This window comes from Phacochoerus africanus, chromosome 8 (genome assembly GCF_016906955.1).
Source record: "Phacochoerus africanus isolate WHEZ1 chromosome 8, ROS_Pafr_v1, whole genome shotgun sequence".
Lineage (NCBI taxonomy): Eukaryota > Metazoa > Chordata > Mammalia > Artiodactyla > Suidae > Phacochoerus > Phacochoerus africanus.
In genome coordinates, this window is record NC_062551.1 from 56,695,666 (window position 1) to 56,717,551 (window position 21,886).

The window sequence follows — 21,886 nt, forward strand, 5'->3', positions numbered from 1 at the left end:
TGACTCCTGGATGGGAGCTGGTCCCCAGAAAGACCAAGCAATAGGAGTTCCCATTTGTGGCACAGTGAGTTAAGGATCTAGCTTGTCTCTGTGGAGGCACTGGTTCCATCCCAAGCCTGGCACAGTGGGTTAGGGATCCAGCATTGCTGCCCCTGCGGCATAGGTCGCAGCTTGGCTGGGTTTTTTATTCCTGGCCCAGGAACTTACATATGCTGTGGGTGTGGCTGAAAGAGAGAGAGAGAGAGAAAAAAAGACCAATCTATCATTAGAAGCTTGGAACTTTCCATGCCACTCCCTACCTCCTGCCCCTACTCTCCAAAGAAAGGAGGCGTGGAAATGGATTTAATGATCAATCATGCCTATGTGATGGAACTCCATAAAAATCCCCAAAGCATGGGGTTCTGAGAGTTTGGGGGCTGGTGAATGTTTGAAGGGCAGGGAAGAAGGAGGCAGAGGCTGGAACAATGAGATTGCAGCAGGGTTTATTGACCCACAAACAGAGTGGTCGGGAGCTCTGAGCAAGCAAGACTCAGGCCCCCTCCTGAAACTGACAGCATTAATAACCTGTACCTAGCCAAAACCCAGACTGGGACTTGAACCCACGTTTTAAATGAGCACGCACCCGATGTCTGGACTCATGGAGTTTCAGGGTCTTTATGCCTCTGCGCAGAAGGAATTCAGTGACAGACAAAGTGATAGGCAAGAAAATAGATTTATTAGGATAGGACTCTGTGAGAGATGCAAGCATGCAGGCAAGGAAGCTCTGACCCAAGGACCTGGTGGGCCACAGTGTTATTATCCAAGGGGAATGGGGGTTGGAAAAGACCGCCTCTTCCTTTCTGGGAGTCGTAGCTCCCCCTTGTATCGGTAAGGTGTGTATTCAAATCAGAAGAAGGGCGGTCCTCAGACTCCTACTCTTGGTGTGAATCTGAATGCAGGCTTCATCCCATCCCCTGCCCAAAGACCAGAGGCGATTCTCGCACCTCCGGTAATCAAGCAAGCCTGCCTTGTTCTGACGGCTTTTTTGAACACCTTATTAACTTACAGTGATCTCCCAAAGTCCCCTAGGTTTCTCTCTCTATCTGTGATCCTTTACTGGGACTTCTACAACTCCCTGTGCCAACGCCATCGCTATCACTCCCACAAGGGAGTGCTTGGTTTTTTAGAGCCGGGTCATTTTGGCTGAGTCACGTAATCCGTGGTTGGTATTTGGGATATTCTGTAATCTTTAACGTTTCCTTGGGGCTTTGTTCTAGGGCCCTCAATCCATTGCACGGGCCTGTTCAACGAGGCGTCTGCACGTCTGGATTCGGCTGGGGTATGCTGCTTTTTTGTCCTCTTAGGCCTCGTTTCCTTTCCCACCTAAGAGTGAACACGTGGAGGTGCTGGGAGAGTGGCCCACCCAGAGAGGGTCTGGAAGCGCTGAGCCCCTTTCCACAACCCTTACCCCATGCACCTGAGTTACAGAGCCTTTCATCTAAGCCTGTAATCTAGCAAGTAAACTGTTCTCCTGAGCGCTGTGAACCACTCTAACAAATTGAACCAGAGGAGGGCGTCATAGGAACTGTCTTCAGTTTCCACCTGATGAGCCGGAAGCCCAGGTGACAGCCTGGACTTGTGATTGGCCTCTGGCGTGGGGGAAGGGCAGTCCTATAGGACAGAACCCTTAATGTATGGGATCTGACTCTCTCCCTCCAGGTCTTTAGCATCAACATTGAGTTGAGGAGTTCCCATCATAGCTCAGAGGAAACAAATCTGACTAGCATTGGTGAGGATGCAGGTTGGTTCCCTGGCCTTGCTCAGTGGGTTAAGGATCTGGTGTTGATGTGAGCTGTGGTATAGGTCGCAACATGGCTTGGATCCTGTGTGGCTGTGGCTGTGGTGTAGGCCAGCGGCTACAGCTCCGACTGGACCCCTAGCCTGGGAACCTCCATATGCCACAGGTGCAGCCCTAAAAAAAAAAAAGAAAAAGAAAAGAATTGTAGACACTCAGCTGGTGTCACAGAGGACAGCTTGATGGGGGAAACGCTGTGTGAAAAGTATTAGGATATCAAAGGAGTGATTCCAGTAAGCCCAGGCCTTTATGACTTCCCATAGAAATGGGTTTCCTATAAATCTCCTTCTGTCAGTCCGGTTATCTGTGAATCTTTTGTTCCTATTACCTTCCCTTTGTTGCAAAATCTCATGTAGCCTAACTTCCCCCTTCACCTCCTTGGAGCGGCTTCTCAGGCCACCCTCAGATGTTGTCTCCTGGGCTTAGGTCCTAATTTCACCCCAAATAAAACTTGACTTTCAAAAGAAAGAAAGAAAAGTGTCACAAGTAGTGTGTGTGTGTGTGTGTGTGTGTGTGTGTGTAAAAGAGAAACACTGAGTCTTTCCACTCAGGGACACAATACTCAGAATCCAGTGAAGACACAGCGTCCTCCAATGCTATTTAAAGGGTATAGTTATTATTATCACTAGCTTAAAAGTTTCTAATATTCCATTGTTCAAATAGACCATGTATTTATTACTTTTGAGTTTTGCTTGGGGTCAGTGTTGAACTTGTTGGACTAAAATGCGGTGACGATGTTGAACATTATATGGCAAAGGGTGGAGTTCCTGTCGTGGCTCAGCAGAAATGAATCTGATTAGTAACCATGAGGATGTAGGTTCGATCCCTGGCCTCGCTCAGTGGGTTATGGATCTGGCGTTGCCGTGAGCCGTGGTGTAGGTCACAGATGTGCCTTGGATTTGGTGTGGCTGAGGCTGTGATGTAGGCCGGCAGTGGTAGCTCCGATTTGACCCCTAGCCTGGGAACCTCCATTTGCCGTGGGCGAGACCCTAAAAAGACAAATAAATAAATAATAAAAATAAATGGCAAAGGTTAAAGAACACTTTCCCCACCCACATATTGCAGGAAACAGTTCACTGCAAAGAACAACCCTTCCCTATTTGCCTTCAATAAGACTCACTGGAGGCCCCTTGTTCACCTAGGAAAAATCCAGATACCTTCCAAATCCCCATCCGTGGTCTCATCAATGATTACTGAATTGTTTCTCCCCACTGATCGATGGGAACGAAAGGAAACCAGACTGTTATCAGTCCAAAATATGCCATTTTTGGCATTTGGATTTTTTTTTTTTAATTTTACGGTCACACAACATTTGGAAGTTCCCAGGCCAGGGGTTGAATCCAAGCCACAGCTGTGACCTATGCTGCAGCTGTGGCAATGCCAGATCCTCTAACACACTGTGCCATTTCATTAAATTTTTGTATGTTTTTCCTGTTACCTGTCTTATGTCTGTTTGATTCTTAGGCCCCGTCAAAGACCCAAAGGCAGTAAAGTAGAATTTTTCCTTCTCTGCAGAACGATGCTTGTGAAGTCAAACTTACTTAAGCTTCTTCCCTCTTCCAAGGGCCCAGAATTTTGGACCAGTCTTGAGCATTGTAATCCAAAATAACACTGCCCTTTTAACAGCCCCTCCCAAGAATAGGCAACTTCAGGGTAAAACAGTTCCTGATCAATTACTGCTGACAGCCTACACCACAGCCACAGCAGGGAGGCATCCGAGCCGGATCTGCGACCTAGACCACAGCTCAAGGCAACACCAGATGCTTCATGCACTGAGGGGGGCCAGGGATTGAACCCACGTCCTCATGGATGCTAATCGAGTTAACCTGCTGAGCCTCAACAGGAACTTCAAGGGAGTTTTTAGAGGCAGAATTTGGGGTGCAGGCTGCAGGGTATGTGGCTTTTTTTTTTATTGGTTTGTGGTGAGGTAACGGGGCAGTGCTCCAGTAGTATTTCACTCAGCCCGAGGTTGCCACTTTCCACCTGGGTGGGGGCCTTAGTTCCTGCAAAAGAACTCAAAGATCGGGACCAGGACCCTGCCCCAAGGCTGCTCGATTGTCTCTTAACTGCTCCTCCCTGGTCTCTGCATCCCCTCCCTTCCCTGAATTGGCAACTGTTAGAACCTGCCCTTTGGAACTCAGAGAGGGTCATGGAGGTTGAATGAGGCCTATTAACTATAGACCAGAAATGGGGGACACAGAAAGCCTTTTGTGCCCAGGAGCCCCGCAGAGCCCAGCTCGGTTTCAAGGGCTGCGAGGTGCATGACTTTCTTCTTGGTTGGTAGTGAGGTATAGGGAGGCGCTCCAGGAATCGAGCTCAGCCTAAAATTAACATCCTCCACCTAGGTGTGGGTTTAGTTCCCGTAGAAGAACTCAGAGATAATTCAGGAGCACCCAGGATCCTGCTTTAATCACTGCACCGTTGTTGCTTGATTGCTCCGCCTTCGTTTCTGCATTCCCTTACTTCCTGATTAGCAACTATGTGACTCTGACTTTTGATACTCCAGGAGAGTCTAGGAGGCTGAAGCCTATTTCCCACAAACAAGAAGAGGGACATAAGAAACGATTTGTACCGGGGAGAGTGACAGGATCCTGCGTGGTTTCAACAGTGTCTTAAAATAAGCAGGAAGCAACAGGGTTGCACAGAAGAAACAGACAAGCACTTCCAAATCTTGAAAACCAGAGGCACCAGGAGAGCGCAGCCCTAGCCCCGCCCCCCGCTCTGGCCCCGCCCGGGCCCGCCCTCTTTTACGCCTCTACGTCCCTCCCAGCCCAGGCCCCGCCTCCACGTTGCCCCGCCTCTCTCCTCCACGCTCACTGCGCAGTTTCCTGCAGACCCGGAAGCGGTTCCCGCGGAGCGAGGGTCACCCTACGAGAGCGTGAGTTTCATCTTTCTTGTTTAAACCGGTGTTTGCGGTACCCTGTCCCCCGTATCTGGGTCCGAGGGTCCTACTGATCTTAAAATCCCGGCCTTCGTCCAGCAGCCGAAGTAAATGCAGGCGTCGCCGTGCGAGGCGGGAGGGGGAGGGGCTGCGGCTTCGCTTTCCTGTGGAAATCCGCGAGCGGATCCCTGTCCCTCGCGCCCCCTTGCCTCGGCGTCTCCGCCCCTGGAGGGCCGCGAGCCCACCGCCCCGCAGCAGGAGAGGCCCCGTCCTGCTTCTGGCCCCGGGATTCTGGAGAGCCCGCTCCGTTCCAGAAACACACCCACTTCCCTTCGCCTCGCACACTCCACAGCCGGGATGTTCTGGTTCCCAGGCCCCTCCTTTTTAGTCTCTGTCTCTCCTCACCTTGCAGTTGGGGAAAGAAGCTAAAACGGGCCTGTCTTGAGACACTCAGAATTTTTCTGCCCCAAATTCTACCCCACTCGATAACGTGCTCTGTTACTGTGGAATTAATAAACGGGCATCTAATCCTATCTGTTGACTAAACAGGTATCACCTAGAAGTTGAGAATTATGTTTTATTTGGCGGATAAAACTGAGGACTTGGGGTTGGTAGATGCAAACTATTGCATTTAGAATGGATAAGCGGTGAGGTCCTACTGTACAGCACAAGGGAACTATATCTAGGCTTTTGGATAAGAACATGGTAGAAGATAATATGAGAAAAAGAGCGTGTGTGTATGCCTGGTTCACTTTATTGTACAGCAGCAGTTGGCACAACATTGTAAATCAACTTACAATGAAAAAACCAAAACTGCGGACTTAAGCCCAGCCACAGCCTCTCTGAGGGACTGCTCCCAAGAGGTGAAGGAGGAGCCGAGGGTGTATAGGAGTTTTGCAAAAACAAAACGAAAAAAGCCACAACAACAACAATCCAGGTAGTTGGCGCATCCAAAGATTCGTGTTGGAGTTCCCATCGTGGCTCAGCGGAAATGAATCTGAGTAGGAACCATGAGGACAAAGGTTTGATCCCTGACCTCACTCAGTGGGTGAAGGGTCCTGCATTGCCCTGAGAGGTGGTGTAGTCTTGCAGACACGGCTTCAGTCTGTCATTGCTGTGGTTGTGGTGTAGGCCAGCGGCTATAACCCCTAGCCTGGGAACCTCCGAATGCTGCGGGTGTGGCACTTAGAAAAAAAAAAAGTTGAGTGTTAAAGAAAACCAGAAATGTCAAGTTAATGAATTTAATGCTTTTCAGTGTATGGGAAGGTGGTAAAGTCTGGGCTCTTGGAAATCCTTCCTTGGATATGCACCTTGACTGTCCAAGGCCAGCATTCTGCTTTTCTCCATCCTGAGTCCCCTCAGAGTGCACAGTCCCAAGTGAGGCAGGGTGGGGAGGCTGCATCCACTGAGAGCCACCGCATCCTTTGTTTACTGATGTGGCAGGAGACGTGCTTCATCCACATATCCCCTTCCTGGTCAGGAGAACTCAGAAGTAGAAAAAGAGAAAAGAATGAAGGAGAACCATAAACAGCTGGCACAGTGAAGGATAGATGAGGAACGTGGAAAGACACAGTACGAGTTATTATAAAACAATAAACCAGCAGCACGGGTTCCTTAAGGAATCACAATACAGGACTGGAAAAGTAGCAGAAACCACAGGGAAGTCCCAGCAAGCAAAGGAGAGGAATATTGCTTTCTAGAGAAAAGGGGGGAAGGTGGGAGTAGCTGTTCTGCACAAAAGCCCATTGGAGGAAAGTGGAGCGTTGGAGGCGCAAGGTGTTTCTCATTGGCTGGGCTTGTTGCTGGACAAGGAGAATAATTCCTTTGAGGCCAGTCATTGATGTCTTCCCGTTGGGGTTTGTATGCTGACTTCTAGTGTTAGTGCCTGAGGGCTTTACTATAAGGCTTCCAGGCTTTTAAGTGTACTGGATTCAGTTTGCTAGTATTTTATGAAGAATTTTTGTATTTATATTCACCAAAGATTTTGGCCTGCAGTTTGTTTTTGTGATAGTGTCCTTGTTTTGGGGCGTGTTCTTTTGCCTTCATTCTTTTGGAAGAGTGTGAGAAGGATCAGTGTAAGTTCTTCCTTATATGTTTGGTAGAATTCACTTTCCGTTTTGTTTGTTTGTTTGTTGTTTTGTCTGAATCTGCAGCATGCCAGAGTTCCTGCACCCTTACCTGCCAGGCCGTCAGGGAACTCCAAACTATTTCTCTTTTAAATTGTGTCCAGTTCAGATGGGGCCTGTGGGCTCTCTCCTCTTTGTTGGAAACATTCTTTGGAACCTAGTAAATAAATTTAGCTTATTCCGTTGTGTACTACTTGGTAAGGATGTTGGTGATCTTTTATCTTAACGGTCAAACCTAGTTTAACCGGTTAGTCGCATGTTTTTTCTCTCCTCCTCTTTCTTTTTAATCTGTTAAAATAGCAAGCTGTGAAGTGATAGTAAGCTGTTTGCCTCAGGTCCCCCTCGATTGTTCTCTGCAAGGGATGAAAGATGGGCTGCAGTGACTTGGAACCTTCTCCCAACACAGCCCAGCACGTCATGATGAAGAAGTTTGCTCAGAGCTTATTTCTATTTTTGTTTGTTTGTTTGTTTTTGTGTTTTTAGGGTCCCACCCTCAGCATATGGAAGTTCCCAGGCTAGGGGTCAAATCTGAGTTACAGCACAGCCACAGCAATCAATGCCAGATGGGAGCCGCATCTGTGACCTACACCCCAGCTCATGGTAACACCGGATCCTTAATCCACTGAGCGAGGCCAGGGATTGAATCTGCATCCTCGTGGATTCTAATCAGATTTTGTTTCCACTGAGCCACAGCAGGATCTCCAAAGTGGGGCCTTTTATTTCTTTCTTTCTTTTCTTTTTAGGGCCTCACCTGTGGCATATGGGAGTTCCCAGGCTAGGGGTCAAATCAGAGCTATAGCTGCCGGCCTACACCACAACTGCAGCACCTCAGGATCCGAGCCGCATCTGTGACCTACACCACAGCTCACAGCAACGCTGGATCCTTAACCCACTGAGTGAGGCCAGGGATTGAACCCACATACTCATGGATACTATTTGGGTTCTTAACCCACTGAGCCACAACAGGAACTCTGAAGTGGGGTCTTTGAAAGCTCAGCTGAAAGGTGATTTTCCTTAGGGAGAGGTTGTTGGGTCTATTGGCAAAACACCAAGTGAGAGTTTATAAGGGGGCCATGATTTAGGGAAAGATCTTTGAAAAATCAGAGGGCAGTGACATTACAGTGACCCACCTACAGTAAAAAGGCTTATCATTGGGATTGTCTTTCTTTTCTTTTCTTTTCTTTTTTTTTTTTTTTGGTGTCTGTGTGTGTGTTTTAGGGCCGAGCCTGCAGCGTGTGGAAGTTCCCGGGGGGTCAAATCGGAGCTGCAGCTGCTGGCCTACACCACAGCCACAGCAATGAGGGATCTACACCAAGTCTGTGACCTGCCCCACAGCTCACAGCAATGCCACATCGCCAACCCACTGAGCAAGGCCAGGGATCAAACCCACATCCTCATGGATACTGGTCGTTTTCTCTGTGCCACAACAGGAACTCCTTTTTTTTTTTTTTTTTAATTGAAGTACACAGCATTCGCAATGTTGTGTTATTTTCAGGTATACAGCAAAGTGATTCAGTATATATATATATATATATATATATATATATATATATATTCTTTAAAAATTTTTTTTTGGGGGGGGAGGTCTTTTTGCGGCACATGGAGGTTCCTAGGCTAGGGGTCTAATTGGAGCTGTGGCCGCCAGCCTACACCAAAGCCACAGCAACGAGGGATCCAGGCCACATCCCTACACCACAGTTCACGGCAACGCCAGATCCTTCACCCACTGAGCAAGGCCAGGGATCGAACCCGCAATCTCATGGTTCCTAGTCAGATTCGTTAACCACTGAGCCACGAAAGGAACTCCTAAAATTTTGTTTTAGTTGATTTACAGTATTGTATCAATTTCAGCTCTGCAGCAAAATGACCCAGTTATACATATAAGATAGATAGATAGATATACTTTTTCTCTCAAGTTGTCTTCCATCATGTTGTTTTTTTTATTTTTGTCTTTTTTTTAGGGCCACACTGTGGCATATGGAGGTTCCCAGGCTAGGGGTCTAATCAGAGCTTCACCTGTCAGCCTACGCCACTGCCACAGCAACGACAGATCCAAGCCGCCTCTGCGACCTTTGCCACAGCTCACGGCAACGCCGGATCCTTAACCCACTGAGCGAGGCCAGGGATCAAACCTGCAACCTCATGGTTCCTAGTTGGATTGGTTTCCACTGCACCACGGCAGGAACTCTGTTAGTGGTTTTTTGTTTGTTTGTTTGTTTGTGTTTTTTTTTGCCATCATGTTCTATCCCAAGAGATTGGCCATAGTTCCCTGTGCTGTACAGTAGGACCTCATTACTTATCCATTCTAAATGTAATAGTTTGCATCTTCCAACCCCAAACTCCTCATCCATCCCACTCCCTCCCTCCCTCTCCCCCTTGGCAACCACAAGTCTGTTCTCTATATCCATGAGTCTGTTTCTGTGCTGTAGATAATGTCATTTGTGCCATAGTTTAGATGCCACATATAAGTGTTATCATATGGTATTTGTCTTTCCTTTTCTGACTGACTTCACATATTATGAGAATTTCTAGTTACAACTGTGTAGCTGCAAATGGCATTATTCTCCTTTTTATGGCTGAGTGGTATTCCATTGTGTATATGTACCAAATCTTCTTAATCCATTCTGTTGATGGGCATTTAGGTTGTTTCCATGTCTTGGCTATTGTGAATACTGCTGCAATGAACATAGGGATGCATGTATCTTTTATATATTCTTTTTCAGATTCTTTTGTTGTTGTTGGCTGCAGCAAGCAGCAGCTTGATGTGGGATTTCAGTTCCCAGATCAAGAATTGAACCCAGGCCACAGCAGTGAAAGCACCTGAATCCTATCCACTAGACCACCAGGGAACTCCCTCTTTTTCATATTCTGTTTCCTCATAGGTTATTACAGAATATCGAGGGAGTCTCTGTTGTGGCTCAGGGGTGGTGAACATGACTATCCATGAGGATTTGTATTCAATCCCTGGCCCCGCTCAGTGGGTTAAGGATCTGGTGTTGCCATGAGCTGCAATGTAGGTCACAAATGCACCTTAGATCTGGGGTAGCTGTGGCTGTGGTGTAGGCTGCAGCTCCAATTTGACACCTAGTCTGGGAACTTCCATATGCCGTGGGTGTGGCCCTAAAAAAAAAAAAAAAAAATCGAGTACAGTTCTCAGTGCTCTAGTCCTTGTTGGTTATCTGTTTGATGGTGGTGTGTATCTGTTCATCCCGAACTTGTAATTTATTCCTCTCCACCCCTCCTTCCCCTTTGGTAACCATAAGTTTATTTTCTCTGTCTGTGGGTCTATTCCTGTTTTGTCAATAAGTTCATTTATATCTTTTTTCCCCCTCCTCGGACTCTCTGTCTGGCTCACTTGACTGAGGGAGCACATCTCTAGGCAGGACTGACCTTCACAGGATGCAGCTCACCTCCCCTGCGTCCAGGCCAGTGGTGATTTTCTGTCTCCTGGTCACACAGACCCTCACAAACACCGTCCCAGCGCAGCCGGGCAGCCGCAGGGCCAGGTGGTCCAAACTCACTTTGGAACAAGGCTGCGTCTTCAGTGAGGAGCAGCAGAGGGTCCTGGGTACTGCTGAGGAGAGGGAGGGGAGTGCCTCTCTTAGGGCTTTCGGCCCCGGGAGTGGCAGGAAGACGCAGGGATTGGAGCAGGCATCCTCACCAGGCGGCCCTGGGCTCAGCAGTGACTAGACCAGAACAGGGTGAACTCACGGGGTCATAGCTACTAATTTATCTATCTCTCTGTTTATTTTTAATTTTTGATGGAGTCTTATTTATTTATATATTTTGTCTTTTTAGGGCCGTACCTGTGACGTATGGAAGTTCTCAGGCTAGGGGTCCAACAGCCACAGCCACAGCCACACCAGATCTGAGCCGGGGCTGCAACCTACACCACAGCTCATGGCAACACTGGATCCTTAACCCACTGAGCGAGGCCAGAGATGGAGCCCACGTCCTCACGGATGCTAGTCAGATTCGTTTCTGCTGAGCCACGACTGGAACCCCTGGAGTGGTGTTTAGAGAGAGGCGAAGTTTTTTCCCGCCCAGCCCACGCTGGCCCCCAGCACATACTTCTGCCTTTTCTCCATCATGTTGAGAACAGCAGGCGCTTCTCCTGAGGGATGAAAGTGGTTTGTCTGTGCCTCTCCTGTGTGTCCCTCCCTTCACGTCTTCTGCCTTCCTTGCTAATGTTCTGTTCAGACACATGTACTTGCTGCTGTTCAGCTATCAGTTCGCGCAATCCCAAGACCTCGCGATCGGGGGCTGTTGAAGCCACCATCATAGTAAGGTGAGAATTCATGCCCCGGCAATGTTTCTCCACTGAGGAGTCTGGGCAGCCAAGAGGCCCCTTCTCTTTCTGCCGGGGATGGTCTCTTGCATTGCTGACGGGACCCACCTCTCATCCTGTGGCCATGACCATGGATAAGCTCACTGCAATTCTGGTTGACCTTGCCCTTGCCCCCACCCTCCCTCTTTTTCGTCTTTTTAGGGCCACACCTGCGGCATATGGACGTTCCCAGGCTAGGGGTCGAATTTGAGCTGCCGCTGCTGGCCTCCACCACAGCCACAGCAACACCGGATCCTTAACCCCCTGAGCAAGTCCAGGTATCAAACCTGCATCCTCATGGAAACTAATGGGGTGCTGAACCTGCTGAGCTGCAGCGAGAACTCCCCTTCCACTGTTTGAGAGGGAGGAGAGTGCTCTGAGTGAAGACTTCTGGCCTGAGCTGCCTCCTCTGCTCCTGGGCAGCTCATCCCTCTCTTGGGCTGGAAGCTCGTCAGTCTCCCAAATGCAGGCCAGGCCAGAGGGCCTGCAGGTGTGACCTGGTGTGTCGCTGACTCTGCACTTGGGCTCCAAGATGCCAGCCCCACTCCATCTCAGGACGGTTGGGCATCCTTCCTCCAGTGCATCTGCAACTTGTACATCTCAGGAATTGTTTTGGTCATTTGTTGTGGGGGGGGATATGTTTGTTTGTTTTTTGTTTTTTAATGTAGTTGATACACAGTGTTCCTTTCTGCCGAACAGCAAAGGGGCTCAGTTATCATGTATTCTTTTTCTGTCTCTCTTTTTTTTTTTTTGCTTTTTAGGGCCGCACCTGCGGCATATCGAGGTTCCCAGGCTAGGGGTCTAATCAGAGCTACAGCTGCTGGCCTACATCACAGCCACAGCAATGCAGGATCTGAGCCGTGTCTGCTACGTACATCGCAGCTCACAGCAACACCAAATCCCCAACCCACTGAGCGCGGCCAGGGATTGAACCCGCATCCTCATGGATCCTAGTTGGGTTTGTTAGCCGCTGAGCCACAAAGGGAACTCCCAGCTTTTTTTTTTTTAATTGATGTATAGTTGATTTACAGTGTTGTGTTAGTTTCATGTGTACGGCAAAATCATTCAGTTATACAGATATATACACATAACCTTTTTCAGATTCTTTTCCCTTGTAGATTATACAAAATACCGACTGTAGTTCCCTATGCTATAAGTAGGTCCTTATCAGTTACCCCTTTTTCTGGCTGCACCCACGGCATGAGGAAGTGCCTAGGCCAGGGACTGAACCTGTGCCATAGCAGTGACTGAGGCGGCTATCGTGACAGTGCCAGATACTTAACCCGCTGTACCACAAGGGAACTCCTGGGTTTGCTTCCTTGAGGCTCAAACCAGGGTTCACATTAAAGGGATGAGGCATATACATGTTTTGTGCTTCCTGATTAGAGATTTTCCTCAAATAATTGGGTGGAGCCTAGGCCCCAGTAATGTTAAAAGTGCCCCAGGGGATTCCAATCCGTATCCATCCTTGAGCAGCAAGGCTCTGGGTCCTCCCAATCCTGAGGGCTGGGATCTGGGCTGAGGGGGCGGGGGCTCTGCTCTGCACGGGGGATGGAGCAGGGCTGGTCTGTGACCTGCAGGGGGTTGTGGGGTCCAGCTGAGGTGCCCACGGCTGCAGTGTGGGTGAGGGCCTCACCAGGAGGGGAGCATGATCTCAAGAGAGTGTGGGCACCCTCCCCTCTTGGTCTCCATGGGAGTCTCCTATCCTGAGTCCCTCCTGGGACCGTGGGCAGCAGAAGCCTGTCTTCCACATGGTGACCTCTCCCCTGTGTGTGTGGTTGTGGCACAGGAAGGGGGCATGATGATCCTGAGCATTTAACAGCATCTTTGCAACTGTCTTTTTTAAAAAAATTCATTAATTTTTTTGTCTTTTTAGGGCCCCACCCTCAGCACATGGAGGTTCCCAGGCTAAGAGCTGAATCAGAGCTGCAGCCGCCAGCCTACCCCACAGCCACAGCACCACAGGATCTGAGCCGCGTCTGCGACCTACACCACAGCTCACGGCAACACTGGCTCCTTAACCCACGAAGCAAGGCCAGAGGTCTAACCCATGTCCCCATGGAGACTAGTCGGATTCATTTCTGCTGAGCCGCAGAGGGAACTCCAGCATCTTTGCACCTTTCAAGCTCAACCTCTAAAGACTCATGTTGCCTGAGGAAGAAGTCCAGAAGAGGAGGAAGAGGAAAGAAAAGGCGTCCCAGATGGCGCTCTCTCAGGTAAAGTCATATTCTCAGTCTTGCTTTTTCAGTCTGTCCTTCCCGGGATGCCCTTCTTTGGACTCACTCATCTTGTCTGAAGTGTCCTGCCTGACACTGTCCATTCCCAGTCACCCAGGGCCTCCTCTCAGGGCCTGTCCCCTCCACTTAGACTCCAAGTCCCCATGACCCAGTGACCGGTAGCTTGTGAAGAGACTTTATGGTGGTCAGAGAGAGACAACTCTTGTTCTATTAAATTGAAGTGTATGCATGAGTGCCTGGATACACAGCCCATGGTTTTTATAAAATACATATTATTTCTAAATGGCATATGTTATTTCGTTGTTGCAATTATATCTTAAATAGTTTTCATTGCCTTACTTTTTTTTTCTACGCTCACATTTATGAGTTGAAGAGTAATGGGGAGTTCCCGTTGTGGCCCAGCAGTAATGAACTGGATTAGTGTCCATGAGGACATGTGTTCGATCCCTGGCCTCGCTCAGTGGGTTAAGGATCCGGCAGTGCTGTGAGCTGCGCTGTAGTTGGCACATGTGGTTTGGACCCTGTGTGGCTGTGGTGTAGGCCTGCAGCTGCAGCTCTGATTAGACTCCTAGCCTGGGGGCTTCCATATGCTGCAGGTGCGGCCCTAAAAAGACAAAAAAATAAAAAGAGTAATAGGGAGAGCAACGTTTATGTATGTGTGTGCATGTGTGCATGACATTTTATGCAGTTATACTTTTTGTGTGTCTTTTTTGAGGGCCGCACCCGTGGAGTGGCGTATGGAGGTTCCCAGGCTTGGGGTTGAATTGGAGCTGCAGCCACCAGCCTACACCACAGCCACAGCAACGCCAGATCTGAGCCACGTCTGCGACGTATACCACAGCTCATGGCAATGCTGGATCCTTAACCTGCTGAGCAAGGCCGGGGATTGAACTTGTGTCCTCGTGGATGCTAGTCAGATTCGTTTCCACTGAGCTAGGACGGGAACTCCAGTTACAAGTGGTTAAGCTTGAACTTGTTTTAACTTTTCTTAGGGACCCCTCCGTCGGTGTACTTTGGATGCTCTTAGATAACTTAAATTCTTTAGGTTTAATTCTAGAACCTAAACACTTGGCTTTATATGCATGTTCTCCTATATTGAGCAGTTAGACCTAAGGCAGGTTAGTTAGGTCTGTGATACAGTTGTCTCTTCTGTCAGATGGATGGGACTGTATCTTTTTAAATTTTCTATCGTATTTTTATATTAATGCATGTAGAGCATCTGAGTAATGCTTAGCACATGAGATGTGTTCAAACTCTTGCTGACATTACTGTCGCCGTTACAGTTGTAGACTCTGAAGTTTCTTTCAAGCCACTGTGGACATTGTCATCTCTAAAGATGTCACTTTAGCTCCCCAGACACTGAGTGTCACTTGGTGTATGGAGCCTAATATCTCACATTTCTATGTAGGTAATCCCTAGTCAGTGTTTTGTGTGTGTGTGTGTAGATTTCTTGTATTGTCCACAAAAATGGGGACTCCACCCTGACTCAGAGGCTCTCATAACCTCGTGCAGAGAAGTATAATAAGTCGAAATTCAGGGCACATAACCTGCTCAAAAATACATTAAGTAGAGGAGTTTCCCATTGTGGCTCAGTGGAAACGAATCTGACTAGTATCCATGAGGTGTTGTGGGTTTGATCCCTGGCCTCGCTCAGTGGGTCAGGGATCCGGCATTGCCATGAGCTGTGGTGTAGGTCGCAGACGTGGCTCGGATCCTGAGTTGCTGTGGCTGTGGTGTAGGCTGACAGCTGCAGCTCCAGTTTGACCCCTATCCTGGGCACCTCCATATGCTTTGGGTGCAGCCCTAAACAGCAAAAAAAGAAAAAAAAGAGAGAAAAAAAATACATTAAGTGGATCTATAATAACACTCACTTCAATTGAATCGATCCTTACACCTCTTGCCTCTTCTCATTTTGTGTAAAAATAAGAACTCTTGGAGTTCCCATTGCAGCTCAGCAGGTTAAGAACCTGACATAGTATCCATGAGGGTGCAGGTTCCATCCCTGGCCTCATTCAGTGGGTTAAGGATCCAGTGTTGCTGTGAGCTGCGGCCTAGGTCACAGAAGTGGCTCAGATCTGGTGTTGCCGTGGTTGTGGTGTCGGCCTTGCAGCTGCAGCTCTCATTTAACCCCTAGACCAGGGACTTCCATATGCCACAGGTGTGGCCCTAAAAAGAACCAAAAACAAAAAGAAGGAAAGAACTCACCTCGGGGTCCCTTGATTAAATGTGTTTTCCTTTCAGGCACAGTTGACCTTCAAGGACGTGGCCATCGAGTTTACTCCGGAGGAGTGGGCCTGCCTGGACCCTGCCCAGAGGGCCTTGTACAGGGACGTGATGCTGGAGACCTACAGGAACCTGCTCTCCGTGGGTGAGCATCGCTTCCTCTAGAAATTGGGATCTGCGCTTGGGTGTCTGTGCATTTTCCCGTGTGTGCCTCTTGGGAGCCCCTGCCTTGCCTGACGGAGCTCAAGGCCCTGAGGACTCAGACCTGAAAAGCTTCATGATGAAGCTCCTGGACGTGAAACTTGTCCTTTCTTCACACAATCTTCCCATTTCATGCTCACGGGTGATGCCAGAGCTTAAGGATACATAAAACCTTACGGAAAGCTTAAAATAGCCGCTTCCTTCTTTTCTATGGCTGTGCTTTCGATTGAGTCTTGGAAGAGAGCTTGATGTCTGCATGTCTCCTGTGAGCTGTGCGTTTGGACGCGGGCGGTGTAGGAGGTCCCTTCATGGCTCAGCGGGTCCGACTAGGATCCGTGGGGATGCGGGTTCCATCCCCGTCCTCGCTCAGTGGGGTAAGGATCCAGAGTTGCCATGAGCTGTGCTGTAGGTCACAGATACGGCTCGGATGGGACGTGGCTGTGGCTGTGGCGAAGGCCGGCAGCTGTAGCTCTGATTCTACCCCTAGCCTGGGAACCTCCATGTGCCGTGGGCTCAGCCCTAAAACGACAAGGAAAAAAAAAAGAAGTAGGCCATGTGCAGCTTGATGGTGTGATGCGCGTGTGCGTTGGGAAAGGGTTCCCAGCAGGTTAGGTACCCTGTACGTGACCTCACTTACTCACTGACTGACAGGAGCCCTTAGAGCTCTTACTCCGCACTGCCTCTGCAGTCCTGTTAGGCACTAGCTCTTCAGACCTTATGCATCCTATGACTGGGGTTTTGTACGCTTTTACCAGCCTCGCCATTTCTATACCCTGTAGCCCCTGGCAGCAATTATTCTACTCTGTGTTTCTTTCTCTCTTTCTTTTTTCTCTTTTTTTTAGGGCCACACCCACGGCATATGGAGGTTCCCAGGCTAGGGATCGAATCGAAGCTGTAGCCGCTGGCCTGTGCCGGAGCCACAGCCACGTGGGATCCGAGCCGCATCTGTGACCTGCACCACAGCTCATGGCAATGCCCAATCCTTAACCCACTGAGCTGGGCCAGGGATTGAACCCATGTCCTAATGAATACTGGTCGGATTCATTACTGCTGAGCCACGATGGGAATTCCTCTGCCCTGTGTTTCTAATCCTGGTTTCTCACCTCATCGTTGTATGCCCTCTCTTTTAAATCTCTTCCTTTTTGCCCCATGCCCTAGAATTAAGAAAGGGACAGTACTGGAGTTCCCCTCGTGGCTCAGTGATTAACAAACCTGACTAGTATCCACGGGGATGCAGGTTCGATACCTGGCCTCTCTCAGTGGGTTAAGGATCCAGTGTTGCTGTGGCTGTGGGATAGGCTAGCGGCTACAGCTCCGATTAGACCCCTAGCCTGGGAACCTCCACATGCCACGGGTGCGGCCCTATAAAGACAAAAAAATTAAAAAAAAACACGCTGTCTAGATGGCTCTAGAGATTGTCATACTCAGTGAAATAACTCTGAAAGAGGAAGATACATATCATATGATATCACTTATATGTGGAATCTGAAATATGATAACAAACTTATTTACAAAACAGAAACAGACTCATAGACATAGGAAAACTTTCGGTTACCAAAGGGAAAAGGCAGTAGGAAGGATAAATGAATTTAGGATTGGCAGATAGGAACTACTATATATAAAACAGATAAGTCCTACTGTATAGCACAGGGAACTGTATTCATTATTTTTTTAATTTAGTTTTTATTAAAGTATAATTTATTTACAACACAAGGAATTATATTCAATATGCTGTCATAAACCATAATGGAAAAGAATATTTTCAAAAAAAAAAAGAACACATTGTCCGACCTATGGGCAAGTTAGTGCTGTTGGAAGGCTTAGCATATTCCATGTTTTATAGTAAAGGCTCAGAAGTTCCTCTGTGTAGTAAGATAGGGCAACCTTCTGTCGAGTTTTTATTTATTTATTTATTTTTATTTTTATTATGTATTTTTTTTAGGGCCGCACTCACGGCGTATGGAGGTTCCCAGTCTAGGGATCAAATCAGAGCTGTTGCTACCAGCCTCCACCACAGCCACAGCAACGCGGGATCCTTAACCCACGGAGCAAGGCCAGGGATCAAACCCTCGTCCTCATGGGTACTGGTAGGGTTTGTCACCAATGATCCACGATGGGAACTCTCTCTTTACTTTCTTTTTTTTTTTTTGCTATTTCTTGGGCCGCTCCTGTGGCATATGGAGGTTCCCAGGCTAGGGGTCTAATTGGAGCTGTAGCCACCGGCCTACGCCAGAGCCACAGCAACGCAGGATCCGAGCTGCGTCTGCGACCTACACCACAGCTCACGGCAACACCGGATCCTTAACCCACTGAGAAGGGCAGGGATTGAACCCACAACCTCATGGTTCCTAGTTGGATTCGTTAACCACTGAACCACGACGGGAACTCCTCTCTTTACTTTCATAACGACTTAAATGATAGCTTTTCAGTGTGTGTTCTGCACTGTAACTCCCACCACGTGCTCATGTTGCAGCTTGGCCATTCTGAGTGGCCATTCGTGACTGATATTCAGAGAATTCTCTTTTGTAACATTGTTTTATTAAATCCTTCTTCATTTCCACAGTGCAGTTATGGTTTTCCAATTTTCCATGGGCGTTTATGTTACTCATTAGTTAAATTTGTTGTGGCTCATTTACCAGCAGAATGCTGTGCCTTAGCCATTTATCGGTGCACATTAAATATGCACTTAATGGGTATAGTATTTTTATCCCTTCTAATATGAAACAGCCATGTTTTCTGTGAAATGGTATGTGATTTGGGGTCATGGTGCAAAAATACCCCTTTCAGGGCTAACTTAAGTTTGCACCTTGTCGAGTTCCCTTCGTGGCTCAGCGGTTAACGAATCCACCTGGCATCCATGAGGATGCAGGTTTGATCCCCGACCTTGCTGAGTGAGTTAAGGATCTGGCCCTGCCATGCGTTCTGGTGTAGGTCGCAGATGTGGCTCGGATCTGGCTTTGCTGTGGCTGTGGTGTAGGCTGGCAGTTGTAACTCGGATTAGACTCCCTAGCCTGGTAACTTACATATGCCGTGGGTGTAGCCCCAAAAAGCCCCCCAAAAACAAACAAAAACAAAAACTTGCACCCTGTAAATTTTTCAGCCGTTGATTGTGTGAAGTAGGCTTCCCTAAATTAATTTGAACTGCATGTAGTCACCCTTTTTTATAAGAGAATCCTGTCCTTTTTTGCGTGTCCACAAATTGAAGATCACGCTCACAGCGTTTATTCACTCTTCACAATCCATCGTCCTTTCCGTGTAATCTGAAGTTCTTTGCTATGAAGTGTTTATTTAGCAGCGGGTAATTAACAGGAAGCGCGTGGTTCTCTATGTCTCGTAGATGCCGCTCCCAAATGCGTGATCAAAGACTCGCCACCCCCGAAAGAGAAGAGTCACGCAGGGGAGACCATGCCGACCGTCTCACTGCAGAGACCCGAGCACAGGGACCCCAACCCCAAAGACACCGGCTGCCGGGCAATCCAGCAAGACAGGCATGACTCCGAGGGCCAGTGGCAAAATGACAAAAGGAATCACCAAAGAGCACCCGTGACCCCTAAGAAAAATCCACCTGGCAGAACAGATCCACGTGGTAGAAGACACGCAGGAAACAAGCCTGTCGCGAGCAGCCTTGGCCTAAGCTTTCGGTCGCACGTGGCTGGACTGCAGGTGTTCCAGACCGAGGGGCAGTTTTATGAGTGTGGTCAGGTTGCGCCGACAGACAGCAACGGCTCCTCGTTTTCCGTGCTGGAGAGCGTGCTTCCTAGGGTCCACGCCAGCCTTCCTCCGGAGTATGGCAGGGATTTCTGGCTTTCCCCGGCACTCACAGCCGACCAGAAGGCACACGGGGAGAAAGCCTACACATGCGATGGCTACGACGAGGCCCTGACCCACGGCTCCCGGCCCACCAGCCACCAGGCGATCCTGGCGGGTGTGAAGCCTTACACGTGCGAGGCGTGTGGCAGAGCCTTTGCCCAGCGCTCACACCTCACGAAGCATCAGGTGACGCATTCAAGAGGGAAACGGCACGAGTGCGAGGCTTGCGGTAAGGCCTTCAGTTACAGTTCGCACCTTGTCCGCCATCGGCGGATTCACACCGGGGAGAGGCCGTACCCGTGTCACGAGTGCGGCAAAGCCTTCAGCGTGTACTCGAGCCTCATTTACCATCAGGTCGTCCACACCCGTGAGAAACCTTACAAATGCAAGGCCTGCGGCAAAGTCTTCAGTCAGAGCTCGAGTCTTACCAATCACCGCAGGATCCACACTGGAGAGAAACCGTACAAATGCAGTAAATGCGGCAAAGCCTTCAATCAGAGCTCGCATCTCACCCGCCACCAGGTGATGCACACGGGCGAGAAACCCTACAAATGCGACGAGTGCGGCAAGGTCTTCACCCAAAACTCAAGCCTGGTGAGTCATCGGAGAAATCACACTGGGGAGAAGCCCTTCCGGTGCCACGAGTGCGGCAAAGCCTTCAGCGTGTATTCCAGTCTCACTTATCATCAGGTCGTGCACACTCGAGAGAAGCCTTACAAGTGCAACATATGCGGCAAGGTCTTCAGCCAGAGCTCAAGCCTGCCCAGTCACCGCCGAATCCACACCGGCGAGAAGCCGTACAGATGCGATCAGTGCGGCAAGGCCTTCATCCACTGCTCCAACTTCAACCGACACAAGAAAATCCACACCGGCGAGAAACCATACAAATGCAATGAATGCGGCAAGCTCTTTACGCAAAACTCCAGCCTTGCAAGTCATCAGAGGATTCACAGCAGGCAGTGACCTCCCCAGCATAATGAGTGTGCCAGAGCCTTCCAGCGTGAATTGTCATCGGAGTCCGCACTGAAGAGAGACCAGGTCCCCGTTGTGTGCACACCCGAGGGCTGCGGACTTGCCGTCTTCACTGTCAGGATGTGCCTCTCTCGTGAGACCGCAAGAATGTAACCTGCGCACAAAGGCTTTTACCCGCAGATCAAAGCTACATTGGGAGTTCTTGTCGCGGCGCAGTGGAAACGAATCCAACTAGTCTCCGTGAGGATGCGGGTTTGATCCTTGGCCTCGCTCCGTGGGGTAAGGATCCAGCATTGCCGGAAGCTGTGGTGCAGGTCGCAGATGTGGCTCGGATCCCACGTTGCTGTGGCTGTGGTGTCGGCCGGCGGCTGCAGCTCCAAGTCAACCCCTAGCCTGGGAACCTCCATATGCCTGCGGGTGTGGCCCTGAAGTACAAGCCAAAAAAGCCCCCCAGGAAACTACAGAACATCACAAGGTCCCCGCTGGAGAGCAGCCTTCCAAATGTAATGAATGTGGGAAGGCTTTTTATTAAACCTTCAAGCCTTCAGTGACAGAGTATTTATACTAGAGAGAAGCCCAGACAAGTTTACTGAATGTGGAAAGGCCTTTCAAGCCACGTTGTCCCCTCAGGAGTCACCAAAGAATTCATAATAGAAAGCTTACAAATGGAAAGAATATTTTAAATTTCTTCGTGACTTTTCACACCAGAATCCACATCAGAGCAGTCATAGATCTCAAGGTCTCCGCCTTTCACCTGAGAAACTGCAGAATAATTAAAAGTCCAGGGCGCTCCCTGGTGTCCTAGTGGTTAGGGATTCGATGTTGTCTCTGCTGTGGCGTGGGTTCGATCCCTGGCCTGGGAACTTCTGCATGCCGCAGATATGGCCAAAAAATAAGTCCAAATATGTTAAAACTTAGGTAAAGATAGAACAAACATATAGAGGTAGATCCTGAGGATATTATCCCTTGGTTTTTCTTGTCTAAATCTCTCAGAGTTTTAAAGTCCTATAGTTTTGCATTTCATATTTAAAGCTGTGCTCAATTTTGAGCTAATATTTGTACAGATGTGAAGTTTTGTTGGCATTTCATTTTTTCTTTTCCCTTTTTTGGGAAAACCAGTTGAACCAGTGTCATTTTAAAAGTTCTTTCCTCACTTTGCTTGGTACCTTTGTCAAAACTCAGTGGGCAGCACTTGTCTAGGGCCCCTTCCAGGTTCTCTGTTCCCTTGGCCTATATGTCTCACTCCGCAAATACCACAGTCTCGGTACTTTTTAC

At 48.8% G+C, this 21,886-nt stretch overlaps 1 protein-coding gene across 1 annotated transcript; it reads left to right on the top strand.

Moving 5' to 3' along the window:
- The first annotated feature begins 13,186 nt into the window (after positions 1 to 13,186).
- On the top strand, positions 13,187 to 20,866 carry LOC125132695 (zinc finger protein 665-like). The gene is made up of 3 exons (XM_047790330.1): positions 13,187 to 13,384; positions 15,647 to 15,773; positions 19,167 to 20,866. The coding sequence occupies exons 1-3, from the start codon at positions 13,313 to 13,315 to the stop codon at positions 20,600 to 20,602; spliced, it is 1,635 nt and encodes a 544-aa protein (XP_047646286.1). The 5' UTR covers positions 13,187 to 13,312; the 3' UTR covers positions 20,603 to 20,866.
- Positions 20,867 to 21,886: the final 1,020 nt, after the last annotated feature.

Bases quoted from the DNA above. Each gene is read 5' to 3' on its own strand.
- LOC125132695 (XM_047790330.1), top strand. From the start codon at position 13,313: ATGTTGCCTGAGGAAGAAGTCCAGAAGAGGAGGAAGAGGAAAGAAAAG. The intron at 13,385-15,646 runs GTAAAGTCATAT...TTTTCCTTTCAG, and splicing joins CCCAGATGGCGCTCTCTCAG to GCACAGTTGACCTTCAAGGA. The intron at 15,774-19,166 runs GTGAGCATCGCT...TATGTCTCGTAG, and splicing joins CAGGAACCTGCTCTCCGTGG to ATGCCGCTCCCAAATGCGTG.